Source organism: Panthera pardus, unplaced genomic scaffold (genome assembly GCF_024362965.1).
Source record: "Panthera pardus isolate Hobbes unplaced genomic scaffold, ASM2436296v1 HiC_scaffold_13, whole genome shotgun sequence".
Classification (NCBI taxonomy): domain Eukaryota; kingdom Metazoa; phylum Chordata; class Mammalia; order Carnivora; family Felidae; genus Panthera; species Panthera pardus.
In genome coordinates, this window is record NW_026526688.1 from 149,550,373 (window position 1) to 149,571,105 (window position 20,733).

The following is a 20,733-nucleotide window of genomic DNA, read 5'->3' on the forward strand; positions in this document are numbered from 1 at the left end:
TATACTTCCATGCTGTTCCTGCCTCTGTGTTTTCATGGGCTCTGCCCTTGCCTGCAAACACTGCCGACATTCTCCATCCTTACCCTCACCCCACACTTACTTTTTCTATGTTTTGCCATCTACTCATCTGCTAGCAGTAGCGAGTTAGAATATTTATTTCAAAACACATACTTGGAAAAAGACAAAGTCAATTTTAGTTCCAACTATTCTGCTTGCCTATCCCACAACTTTTACACCTATTCAATTACTTCTCTGAATCTCTGTTTCATATTCCGCGAGAAAAACAGTATTTTGTAACAGAGATGGGGAATTCGGAGGTAGTACTACCCATTAGTGCTTGGAAAATATTTTCTGATCATCCTCAGCTTGCTGTGGCAAAGAAGGAAGTGTATAACAATATAACACAGGCAAGAGTGTCATAAACTCTTGAATTAAAAATGACTAGAGCGTGTGGAGTAGTCGAAAGCTTTTGCAAAACAAAATGCCTATCACCTGTTATCATGTTTAGTCACAATTTACCAGAATAAATAAAATTCTTACTGATTTGTGAAATTCCCTGTTTCTGACTCCATTCTACAAGTCATACTATTGGTTCAAGTTGATTCCTTCAGACTTGTTTAACAAGTTAGATTTTAATTACGTGGGATTTCCTCCTTTGTTTTCAGCTCCTTCATAGATCACACATAATACATAGAGTCATTCATTTGAGTAGAAATCTCAGAGAAGTTGGATAGGCAGAAGAAAGGACCTCTTCATTATTAAGGATTAAAATGTATAGGTAAGTCCCGTTTTTGTCTCTGTAGTTTTAGAAGTTTTATTATATCTTAGAGCATGTGAAAAACATACAGAAGCTGAAGAAATTTTGGCTGTGTCTAACAATCTTTTCCAGAAACTTCACTGAAACTTATAGATATTGTTTAAATAATATGTTTGATGTTGTTTAAATAAGGTGTTTGGCTGACTGATTTTTTTTTACAAAATTAGTAAACCTAAAGAGACGGCTTAGGATTATGAAAACATATCTTTAAATAAGGAAGTGTTTTTGTTTTCTCATGCTTAACTTTTCAAAAAGTGATGAGTGGATTTTAAAAATGTAATCAGTAAAAAATTCTTCTGTTGTTTTAAAATTTTTCCATGATTCTGTATTTTGACTTCTGTATAGCTACTAGCTATATGTAATGAACCTGAAACCTGAAGTCTTCTTTAAGAAAATAAGATAGTATTTGTTTACTTTTCATAAACTTACCATATCCTTATTTTCAAGTATATTGTTATTGATACTTAAGAAAAAAATAGTACTTGTTCAGTTTTCTTTTTAATGAATAGTTATTTTCATACACATTTACATAAAAGGAGCAACAAACTGGTCTAATCCAAAATCAGATCGTACAATCTCAAAAATCACTATACAATTTGATATGTTTATATGTGTATCTATGATTATACCTATTGTTCATTTTGTTTTTCCATGAACACAGAAAAACCTGATACTAAGCCATTTAAAAAGTCATTTAAAAAATGTGCTAAATAAAAACATTAGAAATAGATTGGCTACATTAAGTGTAGTTGAGTTTACTTTAAATCTACCAAACTTTAGAAAACTCAATGAAAACTTAGATCATTTTAATAAAATATATATACAATTATGTGCATTTGAATATATATAAATACACAAATGAAAAATAGGTAACCATGTAAGTTTCTAACAACAATAAAGAATAATATATAAATAAAATAATTTCATACTCAATGGATATGATGAATTCATTAAAAGGGTTTAAAATCTATGAATTTATACATTGTATCTGTCCTCACTGTATGCAAAAAGTCACAGAGTTGTATTTACTCATCGACTATCACATCACAGAGCTCTACATGTGAGAAAGTCTATTGAGGAATATAAAATGCTAACTACTAATCATGCTTGTTGTATTAAAGTGGTAAGCTTATTAATTACATTTTTCCATTATTTTTAAACTATCTATAACAATGTAACATTGTTTTGGTAATCAAAATACAGTTTGAAGTGCATTTGGCTGAAACATTTTTATTTTAATTTTGTAAAGAAATTTCTCTAATTTTTCAAAAATTGGCCCTTATAAGGAGCTAAAGGTGCATCAAAATATCATTCAAAGGAAAATATAGAAAGATATAAAAACAATGCAAATAATAAAAGAGTGTACAATTTCAGAATACCTCGATCTAATTCCTAAATTGATCCACCCTACGTGAAATACGACACTCAATCAGAACCAAATTTTCCAATCACAAAAGACTCTTCTTTGAAGCCTTGATTTCTACAGATCACAGTCTGAAATATTTTATCTTTTAAATAGCCTGAACTACAAAAAATCAATCTGTGCTCCTTTTTTAACCTAAAATATATATAATTACCAATTAGTTTTGTTCATGGATTGGTTGGGTTCATATATCATGACCCGGGCTGAAATCAAGAGTCAGATGCTCAGCCAGCTGAACCACCCAGGCATCCCATGGATTGGTTGGTTTTTATGAGAATGAGATCATCAGAGTTACCATGCCAAATTGATGAAATTTTGAAAATAGTTTATGGATTCTCATCTACCAATTTGAGGATCCATGCCTAAAAACTAGTGCCTTCTGTCAACCTGAATAAAGAGTAGACTTCTCAGTGGAAAGGTGAAAGAGTATTCAAATGGGCTGGGGAGTTAAAAATTAGGCAAATTTTCACTCTGACAATTTTACTTTAAAGCCAAGACATCTGCCTGAGTTTAACATTACAAGGGATGAATTAAAACATACAGTTTCCTTCTCTGCTAGAATATTCCCATCAGCATAAACTCATGCCATACTATCTCCAATTTAAATCTCAAACTCCACGATTTTCCAATTCCTTCATATGCTCTGAAAAAGCATGGTATCCAAATTGGGTAAAAGAAGGGAAATAAAAGTGTAATATGTTTTTCAGGTAATTGTAGGCAATTTTTAGGGAATTTTTGGTATATTTCTAGGTAAATTCTGTGATATATTTTGGTTGAGAATGGGCTCTCTTGAATGGTTTGATTACTTTTATATATACATTAACCCCCCAGACCCCTCCAGGTTGTCCTTTCCTAAAGGTTGCAAAAATGCTGTGTTCCTATCTTCATCTACCTTGTTCACCCCTCTCCAAAGAAAGAAATCCTACCACAGGGCCCAAGAATCTGTACAGCTATGTTATCATGATATAATAATTATTCATTTTAAATCCTTGGGTATTCCAGATTTTGTCAAGTTTACACAAGGAGTGTCTATCTATGTCCACTAGATTACATAGAAAGTATGAAATACAGTTTGGAAAACAGGATAAAGATTTATAAGCTGGAATTCAGAATGTAGTTTAAGGAAAGACTTAAAGGTAAGGGAGCATATCTCAGCTCAGGAACAGACAAGTCTTAGCAGAAAGCCTTAAACCATAACAGATCCTATTTCCATTTTCTTCCCATTTGTCTGTGCTTGTGATACAATGAACTGTCTAAACAGACATGCCGAAGCCAATCAGGTGCTCTGCCTTCTACCAGCTCAAAACAACATGAGACAAAAGTAGGAGGAAAAAGCCATATCTGTCAAAAACATATTCCAAACTCTGCCTGTTGCTTCAATCCTGCTTTACAAATTGCTATTTTAACTTTCATAAACCATGCTTTAAATTATAAATCATTAGCAAAGAATATATGTCTTAATAGAAATTAGACAAGTGGGTATCAACTTATCTTTACAGACACAGCACCCAAAAATAGTGAACTTAAAGTTCAAGTTTTTGCCCACAAAACCCCCAGGCTGCATACCAAAACACTTGCCACACTTGGCCAGACTTTTTCTAATGGTGGTACATGCTGGGAGGTGGGGACATGGCATTACAATACATAGGAGGTAGGCTACAATTAAGTCACCTAGGATCATATATTCTCCAACAAATTCTCTCATGTCCATTTTCTTAAAAGAAATTTTTTTTAACGTTTTTATTTATTTTTGAGACAGAGAGACACAGAGCATGAATGGGGTAGGGAGAGAGATAGAGGGAGACACAGAATCGGAAGCAGGCTCCAGGCTCTGAGCCATCAGCCCAGAGCCCCACGTGGGGCTCGAACTCGAACTCACGGACTGAGAGATCGTGACCTGAGCTGAAGTCGGACGCTTAACCGACTGAGCCACCAAGGCGCCCCTCTCATGTCCATTTTCAATTTGTCCTCTAGAAGGCACTGCCAAGTTATTTCCTAGAAATTTGTTACTTACCTGATTTTATGCTGCTTCAGCCCCCAACATGGCTACGGTTGATACCCCTAAAATAAGTCATGAATCAACATCTACTATTATAAGGAAATTTAAGATATTCAATCCAATTCCTTAAATCCAATTTCTCCAACTACAAGGATCCCATTCTCTTGAGCAAAGAAAACGTCATAGTTTTTCAAAGTATGCTTTAAGTCTAAATACAGCATATGTTCATGATATGTAAAATAGAAGCACCATTCCAAGTCTAAAGCCATTCATTGGATAACTATCCAAAATGACTGAAAATAAGATTGACTTTGGGGAAGTTTACACATGGATGACTAACTCAGCAGAAAGAAAATGGCAGATTCTATTGAATACTTATAGTATCCATTTGCCAGAGATATGAACAAGTGTTTCAGTGATTAATAAAAGGATAAGTAACCTCAAGCTTTAAGGAAATATATTAAAAACAGCCATCGAACATATTTTTTCTAACCTAGACAAATTTTTACCCAGATAATCTTACTTCTTAGCCAGGATAGCTGCCTGAGTTTAATATTACAAAGAATGAATTAAAGCTTACCATTTGTTTCTCTGCTGGAATACTCCCATACGATTTCCAGTTTAAAAAACAAAAAACAAAAAAATCCTTCCTAGACCTACATTCCCTCTCCAGCTAGTGCTTTATTTCTCATTTCCTCCCTTCAACAGCAAAACTCTGCCAAAGGTTTGTCTAGACACACTGCCTCCATTTCTATTTCCTTCTTCACTACTTTTCTTTTTTAAATTTTTTATTGTGAAATATATTGCATAAAGACTAATTTTTAAAATGAGCCTCAAGGCAGTCATCATTTATTAAGAAAAATAGCATCACCAGTATTTTTGAAGACTGTGGCCCCTCCCCAACTGCATCCTGTCTACTGACTGTGTTCTCCCGACCTGGCCCAATCTGTTATCTGGCATGTTATCTAAATGTCCTTGATTTTCTTTGTGATTTTACTGCTCATAGATAGATCCCCAAATAACATATAATTTAGTTCTACCTACATTTAAACTAATATAAATGGAATCAAAATTATGTTTTAATAAAGTAGGTAGTAATAATTTATTCATTCACAAGCGATATGATATTCCATTGTAAGAATATATTCTAACTTACATAGCCACCCTTATGGTATTTTGCCATTACAAATACTGTAGCTTTAAACATTCTCAAATGAATCCTGTGGTACAAGTGTGCAAGAGTTTCTCCTGAAGATGGATTTTCTGGATCACAGAGTGTGTGCATATTTATCTTTAACCTACTCTCTCTTGTCCCACTGCAAAAAGTTTCTCTTCCCTATGGCTCTGAAATAGCTCTTGTCCAGATCTTCAGAGATTGTCTGCATTGCAAAATCCAATGGTCAGGTCTCAACACTCATTTTTACTTAATAGCTCCAGAGTAGATCATTCCTTCCTTGAAACACGATCTTCATAAAGCTTCCAAAACACCATTGTCTCCTGAATTTAATCCTATCCCATTGGTCAAACTTTCTGAATTTATGTTATTGGATTATTTTCATTTTCCTATTGCCCAAATTCTGAGTAATTTGAGGTACAATTTCTCTTCTGTAGCTATACTTACTTTCTGTATAATTCCAACTAGTTCCATGGTTTTCACTACTATGTAAGCTTATGGTTTCCAAGGGCAAGTACTGTTCCCTCAAGTCCTCAATCATTCATTGGGAAACCCAAAATGTTCTTGCTTGAAAACAAGTTTTAATTCAATGTGGCAAAATAAGCCATTTTGAATCCTACATATCCATGCACTTTATCTTTAAGTCTTTTATGATATTTATACTCCGTAAAGGATACTGCATTCATTCATTCATTATTCATCCATTTAAAAAATACCCACTTTTTCAGTGCCTAATAGTGGCACTGAAACCGTGTGGGGTGCTAGACATACAGAATGGAACTGAAAGGACTTGACCCTGCTTTCATGCTGTTTATTGGTAAGACAGGCACTAAAAAATTTAAACAAGCAAGTACCTATCTAATTATAGTTGTGGTAAGTACTACAGAAAAAAGCTTAGGGGTGGCTTTTATTAATTAAGATAAATTGAAGCAATTTTCATTGAACATATTTATTCTATGGAAATCTCAACAGAGCAAAAGGTAGTCTTTGTTGAAAATCACAAACTTTCTGGCCAGGAGACAACCTTTATCAGTGATTGATATGAAAATATGTGGTCTCATTTTTACTTTTTTAATAGGATGATATTAAAATAAGTATTGTAATAGAGGAAACTAGCCATTTATGGAAGGTTTCTCTAAGGGAGTATTATTTAATCAGAAACTTAAGTGCAGGCATGAAACAGATTATGCTAGTCATTAAACACCATAAAAGGGAGTTGGGATTATATCCTGACAGAAATGTAAAACTGTTAAAGATTTGGTGAGGGCAGAGACACTACTATGTTAGGATTTTTAAAAGACCATTCTGGCTGTCTGCAGATAATGATCCTTGGGGAAAGGAGAGACACCCATTGATGAAGGAAGACCAGTTGGAGGCTAGTGCAGTATTTCAGAAAAAAAAAAATGAAGATGGAATGGACAAATGTGGTGGGAGTGCCGATAAAACTAGAGACAGACATAAGAAGCAGAAAGGATGGGCACTGGCACTTGACTGGGGATGAGAGAGGTGTTGAGGATGAGCACTGGGTGTTGTATGGAAACCAATTTGACAATAAATTATATAAAAAATAAAAATAAATAAAAAACATGAAAAGGCAAATTTGAAAAAAAAAAAAGAGAGAGAGAGGTGTTGAGTAGGACTTTCAGTTTTTCTACATGAGTAACTTGAGAGATATTGGTATCATTTACTGAAAAAGAAATGCCAACAATGGGCTGTTTGATGGGGCAGAAACAGGTTACAAGTGCTAAAAGGGAGAAGACAATAAATTCAGCTTTAGAAATGCTGAGTTCTAGACACCAAGTGAGAATATGTAAAGGATGTAGTTGAAGACTTTGGCTTGAAAATCATGTGTAGATCAGTGTTTCTCAGAGTGTGTATTTCAGAGTGTATAATCTCTATCTGAATCCCCTAAGGCACTTAAGTGTTATATTTGAGAGATGAATCACTAAATTCTACTCCTGAAATCATTATTATACTATACGTTAACTAACTTGGATTTAAATAAAATTTAAGAATTAAAAAAAAACAATGAAGGTTTCTGAGTAGCAAGACCAGACCCACTGAAACAGTTTACCTGGATATTGGATACAGGAATCTTTTGTTTTTCCGAGCTTTTCAGTTGATTCTCATGCACACAAACACTTGAGAGCTGTTGGTTTAGATGGTAATTGAAGCTGATTGCATGAGATCAGCTAGAGAGAAAAGAGAATACCCAGACAGAGCATGAAGAAACATAAGACACCTAAGGCTGAATACAGGAGAAGCAGCCAACAAGACATTTAAGAGGAGAAACCAGAAAGCTAGAGTGTGAAATCATGGGAGAAAAAAAAAAAAGACAGTGTTTCAATAAAAAAAGGAACTGTCAATAGTACCAAACGCTGTTACCAGATATGTCCTAGCCTTCCTCAGAAAGACAGGACTGCCTCGTGGCAAAGACAATTCTTTGGCCATTTTTAAGATGTCCCCAATGCCTAGCAGAAGGGCATTGTAAGTATTCAATAGCTATTGATTTTCCTAACGTTTATTTAATAAACACTGTTAATAGAGTGCCTACCATGTCCTGGGTTGCAAAAAAAACAATAAAATAACAAAGAAGGGGCACTGACAAAGTCAAGAGGCTTCATAGCAGCACTTAAACTCTCTGTAGATCAGTTTATTCTTTTGCACAACGGGAAGTCAGAGTGGTTATTCCTGAAATTCTCTTCCATTGTTAACATTCTGTGATCATACAGAATGTTACCACTCTTGAGAAATGCCATAATAAAGAAAATATATTATTTGCAGCTAAAGCTGGGTTCTACCTAAAAGAAGAATGTAGAATTTACCATTTATTGAACACAGGCCAGAGTTCTAAATACTTTTACAAATAGTATCCCATTTAATCTCACAGCCCTCCTTGGCATGTGATTGTCTTCATTTTATAAATGGGGAAAAACTAAGGCCCAGAGAGGTTTTATCACTTGCCAGCCATCAGTTGGTCTGTCTGATTACAAAAGTCATATCACTATTGTACGATATTATCTTACATTGTCTTTTTTTTTTAAATGTTTATTTATTTTTGAGACAGAGACAGAGTGCGAGCAGGGGAGGGGCAGAGAGAGAGGGAGACACAGAATCCGAAGCAGGCTCCAGGCTCTGAGCTGTCAGCACATAGCTCGATGCGGGGCTCAAACCCATGAACTGTGAGATCATGACCTGAGCCGAAGTCGGACGCTCAACCGACTGAGCCACCCAGGCGCCCCTATCTTACATTATCTTATATTACTTGTGTAGCAATTAAAAATACAGGCTTCTGGACAGGGCTAATGCTTCATTGAATACTTATATAAAAATAGAAGAAACCCAGTAAATGGATGCATTGGTTCAGGAGACAGAAAAGAACCCCTATGTGTGTGGCTCTTCATGCCCATGTTAGGAGCCATGTTCACAGAGTAAACAGGGCCTCATCCCTGTACAGCTCCACTTAAACAACAGACCATTAAAAACTTTGAGAGATACAGTGGAGAATTAATTACAAGCAGTGCCTGCCCTCATTTATTTGATTGACCAAGCATCAACACAGGGCCCAATGCCAGATGTAATTCTAGCTGTGTTAACAAATGCTTAACTCATTTGTCCTCACAAGTCTGGAGGTACTATTGGTATCTTCAGTTTGCAGGTAAGGACATTAAGGAGAAATTAGGTGAGTTCCCACGTTCATATAGTAAGCAAATAGCAGAAGTGGAATTTGTACCCAGTTTGTCCACCTTCAGAACCTATGTTCTTAACTGCTGCCTCTCATGGTGCTTACCGTCTACTAGGAAGCAGGGATATGAAGATGGGAGATGGATAGGACCTTGTAAGCAGACAGACTTTCTTAAGAAATAGTGTTTGGAAAAACAGCGTGGGCAGTAAAGGTAAGGAAACCTACTAATAGAGTGGTCATGGAAATTTAGAAGGAGCCACCCTTGTAAAGGAGGAAAGAACAGTGTGAAGGTAACAAGTAAATTCACTGATTGTTTGTTCAATGACAACAGAGAAAACTGGAGTCCAGAGGGGTGATTTGCCTCACGTCAAGCAGTTTTTCTGACCACTTCAACAATGTTCTACCCCCACTATACATATTGTTTCCCAACATAAACCATATGTCTGCATTTTTCCTAAGCTCCAAGGGACATATTCTATTGTGTAGGCCTCAAAAATATTAGGATCAGTGACCTTGGAATTCTGTTCATTTCATTATGACATAAAACCATCATGGGAAAATAATACTGAGAATGTCAATTCTTTCCTCTGCTTCTGTAGACAAACTGGGCAATAAGCCACTAGAATTAAATTCAGGGGGCGCCTGGGTGGCTCAGTTGCTTAAGCATCCAACTTTAGCTCAGGTCATGATCTCACAGTTCATGGGTTCAAGCCCCACATCAGGCTCTGTGCTGACCTCTCAGAGTCTGGAGCCTGCTTTGGATTCTGTATCTCCCTCTCTCTCTGCCCCTCCCAAAACGGAGAGAGAGGCACAGCAAGAAGCCTCCTTGTATATTTAAATATGAATAAGCGTGTCTTCTAAGCTGGGAGTGCAATAGTTCCCATGCTCTCCTGCAGAAACACTTAATGCCTTGGGCAAGTTAGAACTCACAGAGCAGCATTTTCTTAACTGAGTGCTGGGAACATTGTGATCCTCAAAATGTTAGGTATTTCAAGGAATAAATACTTCTGTGCTCAAATAAGCTTGGGAAAACTCTAATATCTAGTGAGTTTAGGGTGCATATGGGAAGAAAGAATCAGCAGTATTAGGGAATGTGCAAAGAGCAAATGGGTTTTGTCACATCTCAACTTGAATTTAAATATAAGCTTTTTTTTCTGGGATTTCTTGGCCTTTTTTCCCCACCCTGACATATGATAGTAATATGTGTGACACACCCCCAGGGATCTAACCAGGCTTATAAGCAATTCACCATGCACTACTTGTAACTCCACCCAAAAACATAAGAAAACGCAAATCAGTAAGAGGAATGTTATGCCAGAATTATCGACTCTAAATTGTGTAAGAAGTAAATTATTTCAAAACTCTGATGCTTTAACTATTATTTGTAACAAATCACTTGCTATCAACAATAATACACCACTGTATTCCAATACTTCACTGAGAATTGCATGGCAATGGCGTTGAAACTTGAACTGAATTGGGGCGCCTGGGTGGCTCAGTCAGTTGAGCGACTGACTTCGGCTCAGGTCTTGATCTCATGGTTCGTGAGTTCAGGCCTTGCATTGGGCTCTGTGCTGGCAGCTCAGAGCCTGGAGCCTGCTTCTGATTCTGTGTCTCCCTCTCTCTCTGCCCCACCCCCACATGCTTTCTGTCTCTCTTGGCCTCTCAAAAATAAAGAAAACTAATAAAATTTTTTTTAAAAAAAAGAAACTTGAACTGAATGGATTATTGAGAACTTTTCTGCTTCTGTGAGTTTAAGCCACTCTGTCAATTATTCTCTGACAGTTTGGTAATTTTGTTACTGCAATAAGTTAATAATCAATAAAATATGGATATAATTTTTTAACAGCTTTGTTGAGATGTAATTCCAGAACATAAATATCACCTGTTTAAGTGTATGATTCAGTGGTTACTGGCATATTTATGGAGTTGTACAACCAGCACCAAAATCCAATTTCGGAACATTTTCATCACTGCAACAGATACATTTAAGTTTAAATTTTTTAAACTACTCATTTCCCAAAGAGCACTTTGACAATAAAATATCACATATGTATACTGCCATGAATATTTCCTTGTAATTTTCAGAAAGTTGGCAAATAATGTTGGTGCCAATAAAGGTTACAGATCTTCAGCCAAAAATAAGGAAAAAAAGGAAAGGAAAAGAAGGGAAAGAAGAGAATGAAGGCAGAAAATAAAACTTGTTTATTGAAAACTCAAACCAGATAGGTAAAAAAATTCTATTTGGAGGGAAATAGACAAAGAAACAAATCTTCAACTAAATAATTGTTTCTTGCTTAGAACCTGCTCTAGGTTCAATAGCTCTGTCAATAATTACACTTTCTAGAACTCAGAAGGAATACTAACATTGAACAGCAGTGCCCTCTATAGTACACTAGGTTCTCCCTAACATTAATTATCAAGGAGATAGGTAACCTGGGTCAGGAATTTCTCTGTCATGACTGTTGGTGAAATACTAGGCGTATATTCTTCTGCAATGATTGAATCAACAAAACATTGCTCCCATAACTTTGTGGATTTGATGATTTCTAGAGAAATACACTTAAAATGTCAGCATCATGAAGTTTGAGAAGAAATACTTCCATCTGTTCTGTTGTTTTCAAATCACCTAGGTAGCTCACCTTTATACACCACGCTACCATCCACCATAATGCCACTGTGCCCATTTGCACACTGAGAAGGCTCCATAATCTCCGTGATGGAAGCAAGAACCCACCCTTTGGGCAGCTGTAGAGTTCCAGCAAAGATTACTTTCCTTATAAAAGCGAGTGTATATTAAGTATAGCAGGGCAGTAAACAGAATATGCCTCCAAGTCCTTAACTGACTCTGTAAGTCAGGAGTCTTCAGACATCTTCTATTAATAATTACACAAGACTGATTCTACAGTGTAAATCTGCATGTCTTTTTCCATATTCCCCTTAGAAATCTTTTACAATGAGAGAACTGAACACTATGCTCAGAAGTTTAAAGTCAATTAAAGGAATCTTTCATATCTCAAATCTTCTATTTCAAAAACATGGCTGATGTTAAGGAAATCTCACAAAAGAAGAAATAATTTTTAATTACAAAAATTTAAATGCCTGCCTTACTTATTACAGAAACATAAAGTGAACACTATTAACAAAACTGAAAATATTACAAAATTAAACTATTTTTCAACTTAGCAGGGTCCAAATAAATTAAGATTTAATACACTATGATGAAGTATAATTTACAATATTTTCTTTCTCTAGTAGTTGTTTAATGCAGCCTCAATCACTAGGACCCAGTGAAATTTTTCTAAATCAGTTAATAATTGTGATAACTTATCTTGAAATACATTTCAATGCTATAATAAAAATAATAAAATGAAAAAAGAATGCCCATGGACTTCCAGTATATGAAAATGAATCCTTCAAGTTTAAGACCAGTTAGACAAAGTATGAATAGAGCACCATTAGGAAAGGCATTTATTTTTTCCCTCAACAGTAAAGGTAGATTTTTCCTCCTGGGGCCACACTCTCTCATGGGATTCATTCTATGACCTCAATTTATTTAAAAGAGGCTGAGTTCCAGAGTATAGCCTGAGTCCTAAGAAAGAAAAAACTTAACAAGCCAGTGAAGGAATTGAGACCACACTCTTAGCTTTATTGGCAGCAGGGTCTTACAAACCATCAACTCCCAACTCCACGACTTCACACACACACACACACACACACACACACACACACACACACACACACACACCTCTACCTATTAGTCATTTGTTCATATGAACTTGCAAATTTGGTGAGAAGAATTTGAATCCTGGATTGACTTTCCCTACAAATAACAGATTCCAGGACTTCAGCACATCATTTCAGGTCTGCTATATACAGTTGTGAAGTTTGTGCAATGCACTAAATTGCATGGCTCGGGGGAAGATTGGAAGCTGAGATGGAGGCTGTGCTCCCTGGAAAGCTGTCTGTCCCAGAGTGTTGCTGCATGCAGCCCAAGGAGCAGCTTTCATAATTTTCTCTGTGTCCCAGAAAAGCTGCCTTTTCCTAATTCTCATCAAAGTATTACATAAGTTAGCTCAGGTCCTCCATCACTTGCCCAGCCTCCGTAGCCTCAGGAAGCATAAAGTGATTTATATCTCCAAGGAATATAAACTTATTTCAATGCTACCCAAGAGAAAAATAAATTGGCAAGTAAATCATTGATTTAAAAGAAAGTCATGTAGTGCATTCCAAAGGTACACACACATAAAGTGGTGTGGGTTTGTGATTCAAGGATAAGATTCTTACCTTCCAAATTAACCTAGAGTTTTCAGAATGCACCATGGTTTAATGAAATAAATATATTCAAGAAGTCTTAAAACTGTGTCAATGACTCTGCCATCATCTAGTTGTGTAACGGGAATAATCCTCTTGTGTCTCTCTTTCTTGTGCCTAAGTTTATCAAGAACAGAAAAATTTAAGAAAGAAAGAAAGAAAGAAAGAAAGAAAGAAAGAAAGAAAGAAAGAAAGAAAGATAGATAGATAGATGTTGGACTAGATCAGTGAAAATTTACTGGAAATAGGAGCAGGGGATCCTTTTCTCCCATCCCAAATTCAAACAGAAAAGCTATTCCATTTAATCTGTTTCCCATTATTGAACTTGCAAGCAAGACCTTGTTTGAACAAAGTGTTTCTCAACCTAAAAAAATTAAAACGTTGAATTAGATGTCTACTGCCTGCCTAGTGGAACCATTTCAGAGTCTTCATACTCCAATGCATAATGTAAATACACACACATATATATTCAAATATACGTGTTTGTATATCCTGTAACACAAAGTCTATAGATATATTTTGAACTTTCCATTTCTTAGCATCAGCAATAAGGTAGGCGATAGAAATGGATAACAACAACATGATAATTAACATAAAAATCTCCTCCCATCTGATGTGGACATTTGCAGTTTGAGCTTGACAGACCTGGATTCACATTCCAGCTCTGTCATTTACTAGCTGAGTAAGTAAGCCTCTATTTCATCATCTGTAAACTAGGGTTATTTACAAGGATTAAATTCAATGATGTAGAAAAAGTCAATACAGTGCCAGGTACATGGTAAGCACTCATTAGATGGCAGAGATTATTCTCCAATCTACATTTTGTCAGTATTTAAAATAAAAATGCACATCACACAATCCTATATGAAGTCCTTCCAAACTATAAATTATTTTTAAATCCTTCTTTGCAGTGTCACTCATCATTTTTTCCCATAAACAAACCTGATGCCGACTCTGGGATGGGTATTATGTTAGGGATGGGGCATGTCCTGACAGACAAGATGCAGGTCTACTTTTCATGAGATACAGCCTGGAGGTGGGTGCAGGGAAGAAGATCGTTGTTTCCCACATGAAGGGATAAGGACTAGAAGAGGGAAATTCATTGGACATTATGAGATCAGATGAGGGGAAGCTAGGGGAGAAAAAGGCATCTACCTGGAGGGAAAATAAAGATGGTTAAATTATCTTCCGAATAAAAGGGAAATCTGCCAGGAAGTTGAGGTATCACATTTTCTAGACAAAGGGTCATCACACTGACGTGGCTGTCCCATTTGGTCTGGCTGGGGTTAAGCGGGCACATGAGGATACGACAGAAGATGAAGCTGCAGAGGTGACTATGAAGAGCTTTCAATGCCACGTGGAAGGTTTGGATGCCATCCTGAGGAGCTTGACAAACTATAGATAAATTTTCAAATGAGATAGGGGAGGGGGAGAAAGTCAGAACCTAAGATTTAAATTCAAAAATTCCCTGGAAGGATTTTAAAGGGTTGATTGGAAAGAAACAAAAATCCTGAATTCAGTCTAGAGCCCTTCCTTTCCCATATCTCATAAATGAATCATCAGCAAATCCTCTAGGGTCTAAATTAAAAATATATCCAAACTCTGACATTTCTCTTACCACCTCCTCTGCTCCCATGCTTGTCTCAACTACTATCATGCCCACCTCAACTACTGAATGACAAGTTATCTGCCCTCCATCCTATCACCCAGAGTGATCCTATTAAAGAAATAGATCTGATGTCACTCCTTTGCTCAAAACCTCAAAGACTTTTTATTTGACTCAGAAGGCAGACCTAAGGCCTTACATGAAAAGCCCTAAAAGATCGGCCCCACCGCTGACTCCTACTCTTATCTCCCTCTCATGCCCTCTACCTCTGCCTTGCTCATTCCACCCCAGTCCAGCTGCCCCCCCCACCCCTTGCTCTTCTTCAGATTTACCAGGTGAGCTCCTGGCTCAGAGCCTGCTGTTCCCTCCACCAGAATCATTCTTCTCTTGGTTTCTTCTTGCATTAACTAATTAGTGATTGAGCAGTTAATGGAAGAAGGGAGACCAGTTAAGAGGCATTTCAAGCAATATAAGTCAGGTGATAACAGTCAAAATTAAGAACAAAATAGATTAAAATAGGAAAAAAATTTAGGTATAAGATAAGCACTGTTTGGTGATCTCTTGAATGTGGAAAGTGACTAAGAGGGAGCAGGTGCAGCTAATTCCTAGGTCTCCAACTTAGAATACAAGGTAGATAGCAGTGACATTCACCAATTTTAGAAACAGTGCAGAGTAAGTGTAGTGCTGGGGAGAAAATTCAGTTTTGAACTGAACTGCTATATTTAAGGAGGTTTTAAAACATCCATAAGATGTCTGGTGATAATTGGCAGTAATGGCATGGAGCTCAAAAACAGAGGTCTGGGCTAAAGATCTATCCTAGAAAATATTATCCTATAGAACGTTTGCTAAAACCGTAACATAAAGTATGATTACTCAGGAAGAATGCTTCGTAGAAGACAACTGTGGACCAAACCTTTGTTACTAAGATATCTGAAATCTTATTTAAAAGGACACAAAATTGTCTAAAAGTCCTTTATATACATATCATGTGCATCTGAATTTGCAGTTACCCTGTCACTGTTTTCCTCCATTCTTTCAGATAATGGAAATTATTGCCAATGGCTCTATTAATCCACAGCCCTATAATGGTTGTAAGTATGTGTCAATAGCAAAGATTAATTACTACAGTAGTCCTATATAAATTTGATATATTAATGTAAGACTTACTTTCAAATTAAAATTAAATCAACAATTATTTTATTGCACACTTACTACAGTCCTACCTCTCAGTATATGTTGATCCCCTTTGCTTCCCCCAAGTGAAGTCAGAAGAGACAGAAGTCCCAAAGCTTTCCTATCTCCTGTAGTGTGAGGGAGGAGGTGTATATGAAAGGAAGAGCATGTGCTTTGATTCAAACAAACCTAGTTTCAGTTTTCAGCTCTGCCATTCCTGAGTAATTTTTAGTTATTTACTCTCTGACCCTCAGTTCTCCTATGTTCAAAACAGGGTTCATAATACCTGCTTTACAACTGTGAAGATTGGCAATATACATGTACAATGCCTGACACTTAGACTCTCATGATAAAAGTATGGAATACATTTTCCAACATTAACATAACGTTTTCAAGTCAATAAGAGAGCAAAGAGAGGGGGAAGCTGGTTAAACATGTTACAACTGAATTATCTGTTTTGCTGTTTAAATGCAAGCACTAAAAATCTCATTAATCAGGAACAAGCTTTGAAAGCAAAGTATTTTCTTGCACAGATTTCCACTGCATTGAGTAAAAATTCAGTGTTTACAAACATGTTTTCTCTACTAGTTTACAAAGTAAATATTGTGCACAATTTAGACTGTGTTGGCATAAGCTTTGTAACCAGCCACATACAGAGAGGTTCAATGACAAGGTTCACTATCAACAAGAAAGATATTTCTTCAGCTGTTTCTACAGGGTGGAACAACCCATTCTTATGCAATTAATTATGGCTTGTGAGATTAGATGACTTGAGCTCCACACCCTTTATTTATTGAGTCATATGTTTCATGGTGCTTTTTAGTCATTGAGTTTAACGTGTTTTCCATGAACTGAAGCAAAGTTGGTGCTAAAGTCATTCCCATGGGAGGCTCAACCAAGCTAAAGCATATGCTGACTTGAGCCTTTGGCTTTTCTTTTCAGCCTCCAACCTACTCCTAATCTTTCAGTACTTCTCCCTCCACACTCACAAATCTTAACACATTAGTTCATCTCTGGTTGAGGAGAAGGGTCAATCCATTGGCCCAAAATCCATTAGGTTTTTGGGTTTACCCTAGACTCCAAACCTGTCTCCTTTTGGCTCTGCCACTACTCAGCAGCCACTAACATTTTCTGAAATCACAAATGCCAAACTCTGAATTTGTGATCACATGTCATTGGTACAGTGACCACCTAAGGTAGAAGATGAGTAAATGGAGTCTCAAAAATCAGCAAATGTCAAAGTGCCAATTTTCTCCAACTTGAAGTTTACCACAGTAGTGGTTTCCAAATATTGGACTCTGGACCAGCATCAGTCAGTTTTCACCAGTATAGCAAAATGAACAAAGGAAGAGCAATAGAGTAAACAGGTATCATAAGGCTAAAGCCAAGTTATTTATTTTCTGATAGCCAGAGATTATGTCCTTCCTACTTCTAGGTACTTCAGTGTCCTTTCTTTAAATGATAAGGTTTGAGCATGGTTATTTTTTTTTAACATGTTTATTCACCAGAATTGAAGGTTGGCAAGTCTAGGTCTGCCTCCAATAATCTTTTGAAATGTTACTGGTCCCAGAACCACAGAATACAATGTGCAGGTGGTACATTGCAAAATAGCAGGAAGTGCCCTTCTGTAAGTTTCTGAGTTATGCAGAGCCCAAACAAGATCAGGCAACCCTGCAATGAAACCTAAATGTCTGGGAATCACTGACCCTCAGAGCATTCTTTTCACACTTATACCAGAATATTGGCAAAACAAATAGGAAAAATGAAAGACTATATTCTGGCTAAATGTAACTGCTTTTCAGCTCTGTTAAGTCTTTTAAATCTGACACATGCTTATAAGTTAACACATGCAACAAATATTTATAAATATCGTATTTATCACCTATTTATGCCAGGCACCCTGCAAAGTGTCTGAAACATAAGCATGCACACTATCTCTTCCCTCCAAAGGCACACAGCCTAGTGGTAACCTATTTAACTAGAAATATATTTCATAACATAACTTCATTGATCTTCAAAATGGCTTGTGAGGCAGATATTATTAATTCCATTTGTCAGACTAGGAAAGTCTCAGATTAATGACAGTGTGATCTCCAAGCACACAAGGGATAAAACAGAAATTCACACTTAGCCCTTCTGGTTACCTCCCTCGTGCAAGTATATGTGGTTGTAGGTAGGTGAAGAAGATAGCATCTGGACTATATACTCAATATAATACCATGTACTCTATTCGTACAAATCTTTTGACTCACACTGAAGTTGACAAATTCATGGGGGAAAAATGATAAATCATGCAAATCTGCTGCTGCTGGTACAGTTCTTCATTTCAGGGGCTTGCTACTCTTCCTGGATCTCAACACTTATCCTCTGTTCACACCCCACTTTTAATAATATGGAGAATATGACAGTGAGGAATGCTACTGTTCTGACTCCCTTCCCCCCACTCCCCACCCAAAATGATTAATCTTCTCTACACCACTGGGATGGTGCCCAGTTATGGGAGGTTACTACAGTAAGTGTCCAACATAGGGTCTTAGAAAAACTTACAGCAAAACAGAACAATTAGCTGTTATTCTTGAGAACTTCATCAACTGACAGAAGAAGGGAAAGTAAGTGCAAAGCATAGGTCAGATTTACTTATTTTTCTATCAACTACCAAAATGTCAACAGTTCTGTGCTGAAAGAAATTTGAAAGAAAAATTATTAAGGAGAATGTTAGTTCAGGTTCATTTCCAGGATTATGTTCTGATCAATAATCACTGCAGTTTCCTATAAATAGAACCACATATAGGCTAAGAGACTTGGGGAGGCAATAATGATCATGAGTACTGAAATCATGGCTTCTCTAAGTGAAAGAATTAGTCTTTGATCATTTTCTCTTGTTCTAAGGCCAGCACGGGTACCATCAGCCTCAAGATTCCTGAATCCCTATGTAGTGGGTTTCGTTGTTGTGGCAGGAGTGGTAATCCTGGCAGTGACCATAGCTCTACTCATCCACTTTTTAGCCTTTGGTAAGTACTAGAAGACTAAAAGTACCACTTTTTAGACCAAATAACTAAATACACCTTCAGATGACAAGTCTGTCATTCTTTTATTGCCACTTTTATTTTCTAATATAACCTAATTGAGGGTCTTCTATATCTCTAAATACATGTTTGTGTCTATATATTCCCTTGATCAGTACTTTTCTCTTCTCTCTCTGTCTCTTTTGTTTTTTTAAAATAAACATTATTACCCAGGTAAGAATTACTCTAGCCAAAGGAAAAACGTCTCTTGATTCTTTTCTGACACTAGAATTTGCTTACTGTGTTTTTTCACTTAATATCATGATTTCCTTCTTCATATAATAACCTGATAAAACTGTAGAAGTGAAATATTGCAAAGAACTTTAAGTTTCAACACCTAAAAATTGGATGTACCTAGTTATTTGTTAATTCATGATCTATTTTCTGATAAAACAGTCTTAGTTAAGAGAAGAGTTATGAAAGATAAGGGAAAAAAACAAATTTTTAAAAAGATCTGTTCTTTTACTTTTCTCTATTATAACAAAAATGTAGAACATATGGACAAGAAACAATATAAAGAACACATATACCCTGCTCATTCATAAACAATGCTCCTTAATATTTCAGTGAACATCCCTTTCAGATGTTTTAACGTAAATATGTCAAATTTCACTAGATAACATAGGCTATAATCTGATTTTATCACTTATAAATGTACTTTGAGGTTATTTTATTTCAGCTACAATTGTGTTAAGTCATTTAAATCATATGTGTGGGTGTAGATATGTGGGTATCCATGAATATGGAGAGAGAGAGAACATAACTTATTGTATGTTCTATTGTAAATGGGCAAAAATGCTTATTTGAGAGTTGAAAAACTCCTAGTGGCACAATAAAATTACCAACATTAGAAAAAACAGTAGTGAGGAATAATATTTCTCAGCCAATCTAATTACAAAGTTGTTACCACATTTTGCTATCAAATCACCCAGAGTCAACTATGTCTTAGGTGAACTACAGAGGCAGGAAAAAGAAATCTCAAGTTTCCAATTAAATTAATGAATTTTCACTTTTGATGGTACTATATTGTCACACAAACAGAACCTAGGTTAATCCTCCTCAGAGGGTGACCATTTACAGCCCTTGAAAGGCTTGTCCTTCCACTACAAAGGAATACATTACCCTTCCACTAGGATCTCCAACTCTTTCTCCTGATTGAAGTATTTCTCTGCATTAGTTATTGCATATGAATGATCAAAAGAAAGCAGGGATTTTCCTGAGACAGGTTAGGTTATGCCCTTGTTCATAATGTTTCTAAGATGTATACAGTGTGTTTTGGGAGTCTTTATTTTCCTCACACAGCTGAATGTGTCCTCTGGAAGACTTTTTTTGATGAAAACAATTCACACTGGACAACCAACTAGATATCCTGTTCAAAGGCTTATTTTCTAGTTTTAGTATAAAAAACTAATGACAAGTCAATAATACCCCTAAAAAGATTATTATTTGAAATAATTTTAAAAACTATTCAGAATTA

At 36.2% G+C, this 20,733-nt stretch overlaps 1 protein-coding gene across 1 annotated transcript in view; it reads left to right on the top strand.

The window, feature by feature from the left end:
* The first annotated feature begins 711 nt into the window (after positions 1-711).
* TMPRSS11D (transmembrane serine protease 11D) overlaps positions 712-20,733 on the top strand; it is a 51,610-nt gene continuing 31,588 nt past the window's right edge. Inside the window, exons 1-2 of the mRNA XM_053900718.1 lie at positions 712-778; positions 19,081-19,202. Coding sequence (XP_053756693.1) covers positions 771-778; positions 19,081-19,202 — 130 coding nt within the window. The 5' untranslated portion in view covers positions 712-770. The remainder of the gene's footprint in view (positions 779-19,080; positions 19,203-20,733) is intronic.